General features: G+C 43.2%; 1 protein-coding gene across 1 annotated transcript; it reads left to right on the top strand.

The window, feature by feature from the left end:
* Positions 1-10157: 10157 nt before the first annotated feature.
* LOC124646454 (B3 domain-containing protein IDEF1-like) lies at positions 10158-13918 on the top strand. The gene is made up of 9 exons (XM_047186563.1): positions 10158-10467; positions 10904-11179; positions 11642-11775; positions 11867-11989; positions 12248-12337; positions 12409-12509; positions 13029-13075; positions 13165-13241; positions 13518-13918. Exons 1-9 carry the CDS (start codon positions 10332-10334, stop codon positions 13560-13562), a joined length of 1029 nt encoding a protein of 342 aa, XP_047042519.1. The 5' UTR covers positions 10158-10331; the 3' UTR covers positions 13563-13918.
* Positions 13919-16786: the final 2868 nt, after the last annotated feature.

The raw sequence follows: 16786 nt of genomic DNA, 5'->3' as shown, positions 1-16786 counted from the left end.
GAGGAATTAGAATATCATTTGAATGATGAGAAACAAAGATTCAATCTCCTAAGAAAAGAGTTGAAAAACGAAAGGTGCATATCTCAAGGCCTTAAGCAACTAGTTGAAACTTTTGAACTAGATAAAGCTAAGGACCAAGAAACTATTGAAAGGGCTCAATTAATGGCCCAAGATCTAGATGCTTCAAAGAAGGAGCTTGAAGTTGATCATGCTTCTCTCACTAAGGATCTTGACCACCTTGAAAAACCTAAAAAGCTTGTTAAGGATGAACTCAAGAAACTTGGAGAGAACCATGACCTACTCCAAGACACCTATAAGAAATCTTTTGGATCATTGAATGATCCCATTGTTGATGAAAATATTGCAAGTTCATCTACTTCATTTACTTGTGAGCATGCTAAACTTGTTGAGGAACATGTTCGTTTGAAAGAAGAGCTTTCTCTATATGTTGAAACCAATGTATATCTTGAATCTTTGGTAACCAAATATGGTCTCAACTATTATCCTAGTGAATCGGCTTGTGAGCAAGCAACTATTCTTGAGGAAAATGCTAGGTTGACAAAGGAACCTAGCCAAGTTCACCACCGCCAACAATAAGATGGGATTGGATGACCTTTTGAGTAAGCAAAGGTCAAACAATCAAAATTATGGACTTGGTATGCCCCCAAGCCCTACAAGAAGGAGAAACCTGCTCAACAGAAGAACAAGAAGGTCACTAATGTTGGCAAAGCCTCAAAGGGCAAAGCCACTAGTGGTGACCGCACGGGACCTAACAATCACTATGATTTATTTGTTGATTATTATGGTGATGTTTATGCTAAATATGTTAGCCCTCGTAATGGCTATGCTTATAGAGGGTACTCAATTTGGGTACCAAAAGATCTTGTTGCCATTACAAAGGAACCCATTAATCGATGGGTTCCTAAAACCTCTACTTGATTTTGTAGGGGTATTCCTCCGGTGGTCCAAAATGGGTGTTTGATAGTGGATGCACCAATCGTATGACCGGAGGAAGATGCGTGCTTGACCAATTCATAGAGGATGTCAACAAGAAGTCAAGCATCACCTTTGGTGACAACTCAAAGGGAAAGGTACTTGGGTATGGCAAGGTGGCAATCTCTAAGGACTTGTGCCTTGAGACGGTCATGCTTGTTGAGTCCCTTTGCTATAATTTGCTTTCTATATACCACCTTGCAGATGCCGGCTATAATTCATATTTTACTAATTATTGTGTGAAAGTCTTTAGGAGTGATAATCTCAAATTGGTCCTTGTTGGATATGTGGAGAACAACCTTTACGTGGTTGACCTCTCTAAAGAGAGCCCATCTCTCCCCACATGTCTATTGGCCAAACATGACGAAGGATGATTGTGGCATCGCCGCCTTGGTCATGTCAGTATGAGAAATCTTAAACAACTCCTAAAGGGCGAGCACATTGTTGGACTAACCGGCATTTCTTTTGAGAAAGATTGTGTGTGCAGTGCATGTGTAGCTGGAAAGCAACTCAAGAAGAGACATCCTATCAAGAGTATCGTCACCACGTCTAGGCCTTTGGAGATCCTTCACTTGGATCTCTTTGGGCCATCACATTATGATACTCTTGGTGGGAGCAAGTTTGGACTGGTCATTGATGATTACTCAAGATACTCTTGGGTCTTTCTCCTTAAGTCTAAGTATGAAACCTATAGAGAGTTCACCATCTTCGCCAAGAAGGCTCAAAGAATGTATGAATCTGAGATCAAGGTGATAAGGATCGACAATGGCATCGAGTTCAAGAACTACACTATGCAAGAGTTTGTTGATGATGAGGGCATCAAGCATGAGTTTCAGCTCCATACACCCCTCAGCAAAATGGTGTTGTTGAAAGGAAGATCCAGACTTTTATTGAGATGGCAAGAACCATGTTGAGTGAATTCAAGTCACCCCATAACTTTTGGGGAGAAGCCATCTCTACAACTGTTCACTACTCCAACCGACTCTTTCTCCGTCCCCTGCATAATAAAACTCCATACGAGCTTCTCACAGGTAACAAACCTAATGTCATGTACATTCATGTCTTTGGATGCAAATGTCTTGTTAATGACAATAAAGGAAAGCTCGGTAAATTTGAGTCTAGAACTATAGAGGGTACATTTGTTGGATATGTAGATAACTATCACGCCAATAGATACTACAACAAGCCCACTGGGGCTATTGAAGTATCTTGTGACGTGATGTTCTTGGAGGATAATGGCTCCCAAGTGGAGGAAGTTGTTCCATGTGCTGCAGGCGATGATGATCCTTCTAATGCCATCAAGCTTATGGGCATTGGACACATCCGACCCATCCATGGAGGTCCACACTAATGATCAAGATGATGGGATAGAAGCCTCAAGCTCAGCCCAAGTGGAGCCTTGCTCAACTCAAGTTGAACCATCAAATGCAGCCCAAGATCCAACCTCTACTCAAGATGAGTCGCATTCCGAAGAACAAGAAGAAAGCCCTAAACCCACTGGGCAAGACCATGATACTGTTCAAGAATCATCCTCAACCCATGGTCGAGCTCAAGTTGTCCCTCATGATCAAGTACTAGCAAGAGATGAATTTATTGATCATGAAGGAACCATTCGGAAGAGCAAGGCTGCTTCAAGGGCAAGTGACATGAAAGTAGATCAAGTCCTTGGTAGCATCTCAAGATGAGACACCATGCATTACTTATCACTTATTGTCAACATCATGCTTTTCTGTCTAGCTTTGAGCCACTCAAGGTACATGAAGCCTTGGTTGATCCGGATTGGGTAATTGCCATGCAAGAAGAATTGGAATGTTTCACCCGCAATGAAATATGGTCTATAGTTGAGAAACCCAAAGATCATCACATCAATGTAATTGGGACCAAGTGGGTGTTCAAGAACAAGCAAGATGAGAATGACATTGTCATAAGAAATAAAGCAAGGTTAGTGGCGCAAGGGTTTGCCCAAATAGAAGGTAAGGATTATGTGGACACCTTTGTGTCGGTTGCCCGTCTTGAAGCTATTCATCTTTTGCTTGCATTTGCATCTTTTAATAATTTCAAGCTATATCAAATGGATGTGGAAAGTGCATTTTTGAATGGTCCCCTAAAAGAAACTGCATATGTGGATCAACCTCCGGGTTTCGAAGACCCATGCCGCCCCAACCATGTGTACTTACTCCATAAGACACTCTACGGTCTCAAGCAAGCTCCACGTGCTTGGTATGAGTACCTTAATTAGGGATTTCTTACTCAATGATGGGTTTAGCATGGGTACGGTCGATTCCATACTTTTCACCAAGCGGGTTAAAGGGGGTCGCCTATTTCTATGTCAAATATATGTTGATGATATTATATTTGGTGGAACTAACCCTAATCATAACAAGGATTTTGAGCTATTAATGACTAGGAAATTTGAGATGTCCATGATGTGGGAGTTGAAGTTCTTTTTAGCCTTCCAAGTGAGGCAACTTGCAAAAGGCACCTTCATCTCTCAAGAAAAATATGTAAGGGACATGCTCAAGAAGTTCGACATGGCCAAAGCAAGTCCAATGAAGACACCCATGCCCATAAAGGGGCAGCTTGGCTCATGTGATGGTGAGAAGGATGTGGACCAAAAGGTATACTGTTCCATGATTGGATCCTTGCTCTACCTTTGTGCTTCTAGGCCGGATATCATGCTAAGTGTAGGGATGTGTGCTCGTTTTCAATCTGCTCCTAAGGAGAGCCACTTGGTGGCGGTCAAACGGATTCTAAGATACCTTGTTCTCACTCCTACTATCGGGCTGTGGTATCCAAATGGGTTAACCTTTGAACTCATCGGCTATTCGGATTCCGATTGGGCTGGTGATAAGGTTGACCGGAAGTCTACCTCTGGGGATTGCCAATTCATTGGCCGGTCAGTGGTGAGTTGGTCATCCAAGAAACAAAACTCCACTGCCCTATCCACCACCGAAGCCGAATACATATCCGCGACATCTTGTTGCACTCAGTTGTTGTGGATGAAGCAAACCTTGAAAGACTATGGTGTGTCTCTTGGTACGGTGCCTCTTCTATGTGACAACGAAAGTTCAATAAAGATCACCAATAACCCAGTTCAACATTGCCGCACAAAACACATTGACATTCGCCATCACTTCCTACGTGATCATGTTGCCAATGGGGACATTGAGCTCACTAATGTGGGAACAACGTACCAATTGGCGGATATTTTCACTAAGCCTTTGGATGAAGCCCGATTTGTAAATTTGAGAGGAGAACTTTGTATTCTTGATCCTAACAACTTAGATTGAACAACTTCTTGCACTATATTCTTGCATTTATCTTGCTATGTAGCTTAGTTGTGCAACACATATGGGGATAGTCATCTTACCATGACTTGGTATGATGCATACCTATGTGTGCAACATAAATAGACCCAATATCATCATGTGGACCCAAGCATGTCTCTTTGAAGTCTCATGACATTTGTGCTTTAACATAGGGGAGTAATCCCCCGCCCCTCATTGGCCTCAGTTGCAAAATGATTTCATTCTATGAGGCTAAATGATCTTATTGCAAAACAGTTCTAAAATGATTTATGACTCTTGATATATTTCGAATCATGCTCATTGTTGCTATTTACATCTTGTTTGGATTTCACTCCAATGGGTATGCCTAGAAAATCTTGCGTTTCCTACCCCATGTCTGTGCTCCTCCCTCCTCTTATCATGCGTCTATCTATCTATATGTACATGTCATCCTCTGATCATACACACACTGTTGCACAAAAAAAGGGAAAAAGGCAATTGCCAGCAGTCCGGTCCCTGGCCCGGTTGGGCCGGCCCGTGCGCCGGCCGACCCGGTCCCCAGCCTGGTCTGCCGGCCCGTGCGCCAGTCGACGGCTGTTTAAGTGGGACTGGGGGTTACCTGTTGGGGTCTTCTTCCTCACTTCCCCCCTTTCTACCACAGCATCCATTGGCGCCGCCCCTTCCCTCTCCACCTCTCCCTAGGGCATTCCCACCACTAGAACCACCCCAAACTCCACTCCACCATAGATCGAGTACCTTGGAACATCTTCACCAAGGGATTTGGTCCATCCACACTTGGAGTTCTTAGACTTTTACCCCTCAAGCCTCTCCTTGCAGTTCTTCTTGCTCCTTTGGGCAAGGGAGAGCGATGTCTTCGGGTAACTCCCCTCCTCACCTTCCTATGTCTTGATTCCCTCATACATTGCACATTTGTTGAGGGATTTGAGAAACTAGGGTTAGGGTTAGGGTTTGTCTAGTACCTCATGCCATTAGAATGTCACACACCTCTATGCACAAGTTTCACTCTACATTGTTGTAATATATGTACAATTATATGAGCTTTTGCATGACTTTGTGTTGAAAATCTGGAAAATTCTTAATGATTCATCAGTACCCGGCCTATGGCCCGGCGTGCCGGCTCTCACACCGGCCGGCCCGGTGTGTCGCCCGGCCAACCGGCTGACAGACCGTCTGGTCCGGTCTACAACTCGGTTGTGCCGGCCGATGCGCCGACCCACCGACCACCCAGATTTTCGCACAACTTCGTCAAAACACTTGTATATATGTTACACTTTTGGCCTCCTTATTTCTGATGACATGTACACTTATCCCACTGCTATTCTCGCTCTATTTGCTCATTCACACGTGTTGTTGCCAAGAGGGGCAGGAATGAGAGGCCCCCGGGGTGTCGAACTAGCACCCGTATGCCTAGCAAAGCAGCCCGGAGCAGTGTACCTAGCAGTTCTGCAGGAGGTAGGACCAAGTCAACAGGAAAGAAAAGGAAAATCAAAGACACAGTTCCAGGTTATGATCTTGTTGAGAAAGTGCCAACATTCAACGTTGGTACAGTACATGCTGCTTCTTGGAGGAGACTCAGAGAGGAGAATCCCTATAGGTTCGAGGAAAGAACCTATAACAGTGGAGATACGGAATTCTGGACCAACACTCAGTTGAATATCTGGGATGATTTCTACAACTGCCCATAGCTCATGAGGAATGGTGTCATTGTGCAGCCCAAGGCCATCAACAAGGAAGAACTTACCATGCTCCAAACCACTTAGTACCGCTTTATGGTTGATACCTTGCAGAAGATGGGGCTGTTTGATCTTGTGTGCTTGAAGCCTGGCAGCACAAAGGGTGTTGGGGTGTATTGCTTAATCCTTGTCCGTCAATTCCACTGCACTGTTTTCTTTCATGATGATGCTGCTCGCACTATGACTTGGATGACTGGGCAAGAGCAGTATACTTGCAACTACCTTGACTTCTGTCAAGCCATGAGATTTGGTAGTGGTCGTGCTCATGGTTTTTAGATTCACTCTCAGGAGCAATTCACTCATGGGGACATTGCTTTCTGCTATCCTCCTGAGCCTACACATGCTCCTCCAACCATCTCAGGGATGTACTACTCTTATCTAGTGCTTGCCAAGATATTTCGGAGAGTCTCATCAGCAAGTCAGGAGGCTCAAGTGAATGCTGAGCCTACCATCTTAATCTCATCCACTACTGCCGTCCTAAAAATATTAGGACAATTGATGGTTGTGACTTCCTCTACTATGAGCTGAGGCGCTCTGTTCGCAATCATATGACTCCAAACTATGCTCAGTATGTTCAACAACTCATCAATACAGTTGTGCCAACTCCTAACAACAAGAAAGATCAACTGATAAAGATGGAACCATTCAAGATTCCTCAACGGGGAAACAAACTGGAAATCCCATCTATGATGCCTTTTGAGCGCCGGTCCAAGGAAAGGCATGACCCTGCAGCTAGCTCCAGCTCTTCTATGCGTCCCAAGCGGGGTGCCTCTCGCTTCTTGGTTAGCCTATGGCAGATGTGCAGGAATACCAATGATGTTGCTCATCAGAGCCTTGCCCTAAACCAAGAGACTAGGAGGCACCAAAATGATTTCATGGCTGCAAGAAACCATCCCGTTCCTCCAGATGGACCTGAGATGGAGCATGTGGTTGCACCAACTTGGGAGATGCCTCCCATTGATGATGAAATGCTCCAGAACTTTGATCTCTCCCTGTTTGCTCATGGTGGTGTTCCTCCTCCGAGGACTAGATTTGCTCCTGCTCCTGATGCTCCTGGATATGGAGATGATGATGAAGATAATGAAGAATATGATGAAGCTTCAAACATCATTTCTTATTTCTTCATGATGTTGATATCTTGAAGGTACATACGAGAGCTCATGCCATCTTATCCTTCATTCTTGAAGATATGCTTCCAGTAGGATCAACTTTCACATGGTCATTCTTTGGATCACCCTTTGAACATCTTGGCCATCACTTGATCTTATTCACTTTGTTCATCTTTCAATCTTGATGACAATAAATGGCTGAAGAATGGACTAACAACAAATCCTACAAAAGTAACTCAATGCAAACATTTATTCATAGAGATTATCATTAATTACCAAAACCACACATGGGGCTCCCTACGCTTTCAACATCTTACATGTATTAGACCATCGTTGGACCATATTTACTTTATTGTTATTTCCTTGTATTACAATTCCCTTTTCAACATATATTATTTTGAAATCTTTGCATCAGTCATAGTTATCTCTGCACCAATATTTACGCATGTCAATTCCTTCACCTCATTATTGTTTTGATATCCATTTCTCTTAGAAATGTTGTAAATTCATCCCTGCGTACACTTGAGGGTATGAGTAACTCTAACCAGCTATGGGTTCTCAACCTCTAAGAGTAAAAGTATCAATGCCGGTTGGGATAAATGTTCTCAAATGCTCTTAAAGAAGGGGAAAAGGCTTGGAACTCAACAAATATTAGCTTCCCTTTCAAATCCTCTCACTCTTCTTACTTAGGAAGGCTTGAATTAGATAGGAGTAGTAGGGAATGTTTGTGGACCGTTGGCATAAGATATTTCAAAGATTTTCCCTCGCCAACAGATGTGAGGGGGTATCCATAGGTTAGGTAAAGTGGTTCCTAGAATAAAAATTATACATTTGGATTGTCCGAGTTCTAAGACCTAGATGGTCTGGGTGGACATTTGACGAGTCAACCATTGGTCAAAGTATGGGCTACAAGTTTAAGGGATAGTTTAGGAGGGTAACTAGGAGCATCCATGTGGTTACCCGAACAATATTCCTCCTAATCGAGAGCATCGACTAGTTTCCCGATTCGTTCGGTCTCCTAGCAGAGAGCACCCACACATATGCTCGGATACTTCCCCAAATGGTTTGACCCTAAATGTACATTCGGATTGTCCGAGTTCACTGAGTCATCTACATTGTCTAAGATTTTTTGGCTTTGGGTAAAGGTTTTACATCAAGTTTTTGGGGGACAAAAAAAGGATATGGACATTTGTCATTTCACTTTGGCCATTGATGACCCTCTTATTAGTGCTACTTATTTACAAGTAAAAGTGATACATAAGATTACAAACGGAAGTAGAGAAATATGAAAGAAACTACCAGAAGACCACCTCTTTTCTTATGTTCTTATTTGGTAATGCATCGTTATATTTGCATAATATCTCCACACATTTATATCACACATTAGTCCCCATATATTTAATTACCCAAATCGACATATAGGGGTCATTCGCAAGTTAAGCACATTTCAATACTACCTCAGTGTGCAATTTTGGTAACTAGCCATGTGAGACCTAGGGTTCGTGTGGATTTTTTTTAACCGCAAAATGGTATGTGAATGACTCCAAATATATATAAGTTTCTGAACATGATAAGCTATACTCGAAATGTATGCAAGTTGGTGAACAATGCTAAAGTGTGCCAAGTGCAAAACCGACGAATGCTTTAGTTTGTCGGTTTCGATAACTTCAGCTCGCTACAATATCTTCCGATAGAGAAGGTTAGAACAGAGGTGACATATATAGTCATTGAAACAGGTAAGCATCGCAAACGCTAGATGATAGGTGACAGGTGACGTAGTGATGACTTGTCATCTCAAAAGTCATGTAGATCATATCTTCCTCTTATCTTGAAGATTGCGTATTTGCATACGTAATCGTTGGATGTTAGCAATATATAGCCAAATCTGCTTGCCATCCGTAAGGCAGTAGCGTCATATGTTCCGAAGAGACGACACAATTGCCAACATGGTCTATTTTCCCCAACGAGCTAAATTTTAAATTGTGGATCGTCCACCGATAACTTAAAAAATATATAATACGTCTTGTCCTCCCTGTCTCCACACACCACCGCTATCTCATTCTCCATGTAGTATCTTGAGTCAACACCATACTCTCTCGCATGCCCCCATCTCCCTATGATGCTTTGTCCTTCGGTCCTAGGGAGAAAGACAACCGTCCCCTCCAACTCCAGCAACATCAGAAGAAACTTAGTCTGGGGGAAAGAAGAGAGCAGGAGACATGGAGAACCACAAGCATACAATGGTTGCAAGGTGGCGACGAGGCGTGAATCATGAGCGTACATACACTGCAAGGTGGCGGCCCTCTCCACATATATAATATATCTTCTCTCCATGTATCCACACACCACCGCTATCTCATTATCCACGCAGTATATCGAGTCACCACTATACTCTCTCGCATGCCTACTGATGCTTTGTCCTTCGGTCCTAGGGAGAAAAACAACTGTCCCCTCCAACTCCAGCAACATCAGAAGAACCTTAGTCCCGGGGGAAAGAAAAGAGCAGGAGAGATGAACAACCACAAGCATACGTTCGTTGCAAGGTGGCGACGAGGCGTGAAGCATGAGCGTACTTACACTGCAAAGTGGCGGCGCTCTCCACATGTGAAGAAGGTGAATCATGAAACTGGAGGCGAATCCACCGGTGAGGCACCTTTTTAAGTTTCAGAAACTTTACGGGACAAACGAGTCACAAAGTTTTATTATTGTATCGCAAAGGAATTTTCCTCACCTCATCTCATGATTTCCATGGAATTTGTGCTATCCCCACCCCCACAACACATGATATGCAAAGAGATCATTAAGTTATTTTCAATTCTAATCGATTTTTCACAACAATTGGACTTCTTTTTGGGAAACAATTTCTTTTAGTTTAGGTATAATTGGCAGAACAAGATTTAGCTCGTGGTGTAGACCATGGGGTGGTGAGAGAGAAGGGGAGAGGGGAGAAGGAAATAGTCCAACTTTTTAACTGCATCTCTCCAAATAGAGAAGGGAAACGAAAGGATAGATAGAAGGGAAGAGGTCAGTGAGACCGCCACCCTTCCCTCCCCTCCCCTCACTCCCCCTGCCTCTGTCCGGGTTACCCTACCTCCGCTCCTCCCACCCATAGCTGGAGAGAGAGAGAAAGTGAGGGCAGGGTTTGGCTGGTAGATGCGCGAGTAGCGGTGTCGAGGCCAAGAAGGGGAATGGGAGGCGACGGGAGGCCCAACGACGGCGGCGGCGGCGGCCACCCGCACCAGTTCCAGTACCAAGCTCTCCTCGCCGCCGTGCACACGCAGGGCCCCAACAACACACTCCCCTTTCCCCTTCCTCCCCTCAATGGTCAGTTCCTCTTCCTTTCTTGATTGCGCATTCACATTTTCACCACCCGAACGCAGCCAATGCGCACCCGCTTTACTGGATTTAGGGTACGGCAATCCCTTCCAAGTTCCGCCTTTTTTGCCGATCTACCATGTGCCTACCCTGCGGGAATCTATCCATAGCTGCTCGCGGTCATATTCTTTATTGTACATTCCATCTATGGTCCGATTCAACGGCACTTACCTCATTTTGCAAATCAAGTAGACTGATCTAGGTTTTATTCTTTATTTACTGGAAGACAAGAGAAGAAGCTACCAACTGTTGACCCTGTCCATGTTAATTATATTTGTATGCTAATATAATACGCCTCCCTTGTTTACTAGTAGTACATTACGGCTCACCCTGTCATTTGTGGCCTTATAAGAAAATAATTATACAATGTACATGTCACCTGCAGGACCTGGAGCTGATTCACCCACAAACACTGCTGCTCGCCAGCCTCCGACGCCGAGAGGATTCTCCGATTGGAGCGCGTCCACCAGCGCGTTCACATCACTCGTGCAGAACCCTCCTTCCTCCAACACTGCCAATGCATACCATTACAGCCTATCCCCGTGTTATGCTTTCTGGACCCATTACATGCTCAACAAGAACGCATATAGCTACTATCCTGCACCTAATCAGGAGCACGGGCACCCTTTCTACCATGATAACAACCAGGCTAAAGATCCAGGTAAATTTTACTCACCTCAACTCCTACCCTATGCCCTACTTTTTTTCGTAACGGACAGCGGTGCATGATACCTGGTATGCTTGTTAAGTGAATAGAATCAGAAATGGGATGCCTTCTCTCAGAAAACCAGAAAGATTGTGATTCACTATGATTGCACCCATAACTAGAGCTTTTTCCAACTAGAATTTTGACTGAGCTTATTTCATATGGGGCGTTATTTATGTACCTCTTAACTTGAGCGAGTAAGTTCTTTTCTCAAGTTATTTGTACCTCCGTACTCAGAGCATAGTCTGTGAATCGACTGCGTTCCTACTGGACCTGAGATCTCTTGTTCTTGCATTCAACTGAGGCACCGACTTGTAATAATCAGGATTTATCGTTCTTGTAAATGTGGGGCTACTAATGGTGGGTTTCTAGTCAAGATCATCTTACTTCGTTTTTGTATATGCTATCCAAATGCAGGTTCTGTACCCAGCTTTGGTCTTGAGTCTTTTAGTACAACATCCCTAGCACCAAACATGTCGGCTCATATGCCTCCTATGGAAATGCCTCCCATGGAAGGGCCCCTATCTGTGAAAGAACCTGAAATTTCAGAGGTACAGATACGAATTCTTCAAGGTTTAGAGAAACTTTCAAGACTGTATGATCCTGCCTAACGTATACTGCTGCAAAATGGCTACTGAACAGGACGTGCCTGCTAGAGTAGTTAGAATTAAGGACGAAATGGAAACCAGACATGGAGTTGAACTTAAATGTGAAACAGCTGACATTCTTCCAGAGTTGAAGCAAGGACATGAAAGTTGTGCCACTGTGAGTAACACGCTACACTTAACTTTTTCTCTTTTCTGTATCGGATTTACTGTACATATTTCTCTCCTGCATTAGATCTCTGCTTGGTTGGTGCAGCACTAAAAAGTTAATAGTGAAATGGAAAATGAAGGATGACAAACTTGTACTAGTAAAAATGCACAATCAGAAGATTGATCCAGTAAATAAACAATTAAACATATAACTTCTTCCATAATTAATGTGCTATTTTCCTTTTCTGTGTACCATGGGGACATTAAGAAATTCAACTCCGGAGAATACCAAGTTATTTTGCGCAAGGAATTGACGAAGAGTGATGTTGCAAATGTTGGAAGAATTGTGTTACCCAAGGTATGATTCTGTCACGATGCTCTCTGAAAATTATAATGCTGTCTGAAATACCGAACCGCCTTTCTTTTCAGAAAGATGCAGAAGCTAGTCTTCCACCATTATGCGAAAGGGATCCTCTGATACTGCAGATGGATGACATGGTGCTCCCAGTTACGTGGAAGTTTAAGTACAGGTACCTTTTCAGCCCCTGCACTCATATTATGACATATTTCGCATGCAAAATTCTAAAAGCAATAATGAAAGTTTTGGTTCTGAAACCTGAATACAGTGGCTTGAATATGAATTATTTCTTGGGGAAGAACTGAGGGGTTGAAGTCATTGCTGATGTGGTTTGGTTTATGACAGTTAGGCACAGCATGTAGAAATGGATACTCCCTCCTTTCCATAAGGCATACATATTTTGTGTTAATTATTTTTAAAGTTCCACCAAGTTTATAGAAAAAAATGACGTCTACGGTAACAATCAATATCAGTAGATTCATCATGAAATATGTTTCCATAAGGTATTTATTGGTTGTTGTAGTTCTTGATGATTTTTCTATAAACTTGGCCGGACTTAAAAAGGTTTCACTTATGACAATATCTAGATGTATTTTTGGGAAGGAGGGAGTGCATTTTTATATATGTTGACTCAAATGCTGACCCACTCAAATTCTGTCACAAGAGTGCAACTGATGCAATGCCATTTCAGGTTCTGGCCCAACAACAAAAGCAGAATGTACATTCTGGATTCTACAAGTATGCCTCAATATGGAACCAGTTACAGCTCTTAATATTTTCTGAGTATGAGCATGTTGATTAATCGAACCATCCTGTTCTTTTGTCAGCTGAATTTGTGAAGACACATGGTCTTCAGGCAGGGGACACCATCATTATCTACAAAAATCCTGTCCCTGGCAAATATGTATGTAAACTTCTCTTCCTGTCCGTACATACCAAACTAATATCTATGTTTAAGATCGGCATTTATGGCCTGTAAATTTCAGTTATCACTTTTGGCAGAGCTTGCTCAAAATCAGATTAAACAAAACTTCCTAATCTCGCAAACCGTGCATCAAGCCTATCCTGTGATGCTAAGTTGCTAACACCAACTGCCAGTCCCATACATTTTCTTTTCTCAAGACAATTTTAAGATAAGATCTCGCTTTATATCATTTTCTTACCTCGGTGTCGCATGCAGATTGTCCGTGGGGAAAAGGCCATTCAGCAGACATTGAACCACTAGAGTATGCGGATGCGATTACGACTGCGTCAGTGAAGGCATTTCAAGCGAGCAGTGTGGTTTTACCATAAGTTCGCGATCCAAGAGAACTCGACGGAGTTGAGCCTGCTAAGGAATTCATGACAGCCTGACTTGTTAACCGGGGAGTGAATGGGAAGATCTTTAATGTGTTGGCGAAGAGCTCAGCACGACATCTGAGATTGGGGAAACCTCATGCGTCTTTTTGCTCGTCTTTCTTCTAATTGAGTTGTATTTGCAAACTTGTGTTCTACCTTCAGAATAGCATTTGCCGTTCTGTAAATATTTTTGGACCCATAAGATAAAATGAAGTGGCCTGGACGTTTGAACACGCTGTTTCTCTTGTGACAGAAGAGCCAGACATGAGTGCCACACTGTCGCCGTGGCCTTAAAAGTGGAGGGCTGAGAAGACGTCTTGTACAAGACGCAAAGAGGCGCGGAATGAGTGTAGTTTAGAGATGGTGACACAGCATGATAAGACGGTCTTAATAAAGAAAGAGAACCTAATAAAATACTGTGCCACTGGTCAGCCCTGTGCTGGTTTACATAATGTCAACATTAATCTAATCGTGTAAATATGCATCCAACATTCCGGTGTTGTAAAAGAGGCGTCGCACGTTCTGGTCGCTGTGGGTGGCGCTCGGGATCCACGAGATCTCTTGATACCTCATTATAAAGCTTTAGGAAAATTATACTGTAGGTAACTAGCACGTGGAGTGAACGTCTTGCAAGAAACATCCAAATTTTGATAAATTTCAGATAACCGATAAATTTTAGATGACCTTTATAAAAAGAGGGAGTACGATGGATGTCAACTGCCTTGATTATTGTATCATGACAACTCCTGGATGTGTTCAGTAGGCAGAACGTCTGATCCATAGTGGGTTCCAAGTTTTTACAAAATATGACAGGTTAGAAACACAATGCTCTATAAATATATAATAGTACCTCCGTTCAAAAGTAGGTGTGATGTATCTAGATACATTTTAGTTATAGATACATTTGTATCTAAAAAAAGTTACGATCCTTACTTTTGGACAGAGGGAGTACTTAAAGATCAAACTCATATTCCTTTGTGAGGTAAGAGAATGCACACATGCGTTGTTCCACTATTTGAGATTTCAGATTTAAAAGCAAATACACTTGGAAGGTGTGATAAAATCAAATTATGAATGGACTTCCATCCTTTTTTTTTCTTGTGTCGAACACATGAGTCACTTTGACTCAACATTTGATCGGGTTGAAGTGCCACTTTTCCCAGATTGTGGCAAACAAACGACATGGAAGATTTTAATAAAACTAGCTTTTTTTCATAAGTTTGACAAAATATGAACTTAACTGAAAAATAATTTTGAAACAACATTCTTTGGTGATGCTGTGGGGGAAACTCTCATTTGCAACTAGTTGCGCCCGCACCCCATTTTTTGTTGTGACACTTCCAAGTTTCCAAAAAATACAAACTAAAATTCTTGACATACATTGTGTTGTGTCTTGTGCATCTGTGAAGTTTCATCTCGATGCTGTGGCCCAAGGAGTCTACTCTATAGCTGAAGCCTTGCCCATGACAACCATGATGCCATGGACAATAACTTCATGCTATAGGACATAGAGAGTTGTGTTGTGGTGTTATGCAAGGTCAGGTTCCGTCATTGTCCTGCAAGATTGTAAGAACTATCTACCTATTGATTAATACACAACTTCCCTTAAAAAAACTTCATGCTATAGAGGATGGTGCCATAGGTCGCGACTTCATGCTATAGAACATGGCTCCGTGAGATGGGGCGGCGGCGCCATGTGTAAAGGTTAGTTTGTGAAATGATTTCAAAATAAGGTTATTTTGTGCCGACTTTCCAAGATTATGTTATTTCTATAAAAATTGTCAACCATATGTTAACGGTTTTAAATATTCGTTGGGCTTTTAATAATCCAAAGTTTCGCTAGTGGGCCGGATAAGTAATTTCGTAAACCAATGTGCGCCTACTGCGGATTTCGATGCCACTAAGATATTTCGATGGGACCATATATAAGCAAGAAATCACCGAGAGGACCAAAAAAACCTCACAATGGTCTCGACCGCACACCCCCCCCCCCCCCGCCGCCCCTCCCCATCTTTTTGCGACCCCATCGCCGTTCATAAGGCCCCAACCATGGCGGCTGATTTGGCCGCACAAGATCCTTAGCCAATCTCGTCATCTCGTTTGGCGCAACCGCCGGTACACCTAACAACCTTCCGCTCCTCCTCCTCCTCCCCCGCCCGAAGCATGCGTATTTCCTATGGGAGTTGTTATTGTCCTCGTTCCATCCAACCTCTCCCTACATCGTCGCCTCCTGTAGTATACCGTGGCGCTACCCTATCGGTGGTCAGTGCTGAACGGAATACTAGGACCGGAGAAAGGCGAGTAAATTCGACATCAATCTCCGCAAATGAATTAAGGTAAATCAAGCCCTTATACAACCTTAGTTCTAGATCTAAACTCACATGTTTTGGTTAGTGTGTTCATGTTTCGTCGACGAAATGTACTCCCTCCGATCCGGAGTATCTTTTTTGATACTCCGGATGGCGCAACCGTCGGTACATCTAACAACCTCCTCCTCCCCCTCCCGAAGCACACATATTTCCTATGGGAGTTGGTGTTGTCCTCGTTCCATCCGACCTCTCCATAGATCGGCGCCTCCTACAGTATATCGCGCCGCTACCCTATCGGTGGTCAGTGCTGAACGGAATACTAAGACCGGAGAAAGGCGAGTAAATTCGACACCAATCTCAGCAAACGAATTAAGGTAAATCAAGCCCTTACACAGCCTTAGTTCTAGATCTAAACTCACATGTTTTGGTTAGTGTGTTCATGTTTCGTCGACGAAATGTACTTCCTCCGATCCAGAGTATCTTTTTTGATTTTCCCTTCTTTTTTTCTGATTAAAAAAGTTTGGAAAATCCGGCGAGGAAAGTGTCTATGTTCATCATTATCCATCCAAAATACTAGTACCAAAAGCACTGGAAAAGAAGTAGAAAAGGAAAGAAACGAACAGAAAATCATGAGCTGGTAGATATATATTTCGCGTCATCAATTCAGCACCATCAATGCTTGCCTGAAGTGAGGAGAACGCACACGGTATTCTCCAAACCCGGCGGCGAGTCCATCAACCGCCGTCGATGCCAGATCGTGCGGCTGGTGGCCAGCGTGCCCCTCACGAGGTCCAGGCGGGCG

The sequence above is a fragment of the Lolium rigidum genome, chromosome 4, assembly GCF_022539505.1.
Source record: "Lolium rigidum isolate FL_2022 chromosome 4, APGP_CSIRO_Lrig_0.1, whole genome shotgun sequence".
In the NCBI taxonomy this organism is placed as follows: Eukaryota; Viridiplantae; Streptophyta; class Magnoliopsida; order Poales; family Poaceae; genus Lolium; species Lolium rigidum.
The sequence above is the reverse complement of the archived record's forward strand: the minus strand, read 5'-3'. Positions and strand labels throughout refer to the sequence as shown.

Coding starts and splice junctions, on each gene's coding strand:
- LOC124646454 (XM_047186563.1), top strand. CDS start 10,332: ATGGGAGGCGACGGGAGGCCCAACGACGGCGGCGGCGGCGGCCACCCG. Junction 11,180..11,641: donor CAACCAGGCTAAAGATCCAG/GTAAATTTTACT, acceptor ATCCAAATGCAG/GTTCTGTACCCAGCTTTGGT. Junction 11,776..11,866: donor AAGAACCTGAAATTTCAGAG/GTACAGATACGA, acceptor GCTACTGAACAG/GACGTGCCTGCTAGAGTAGT.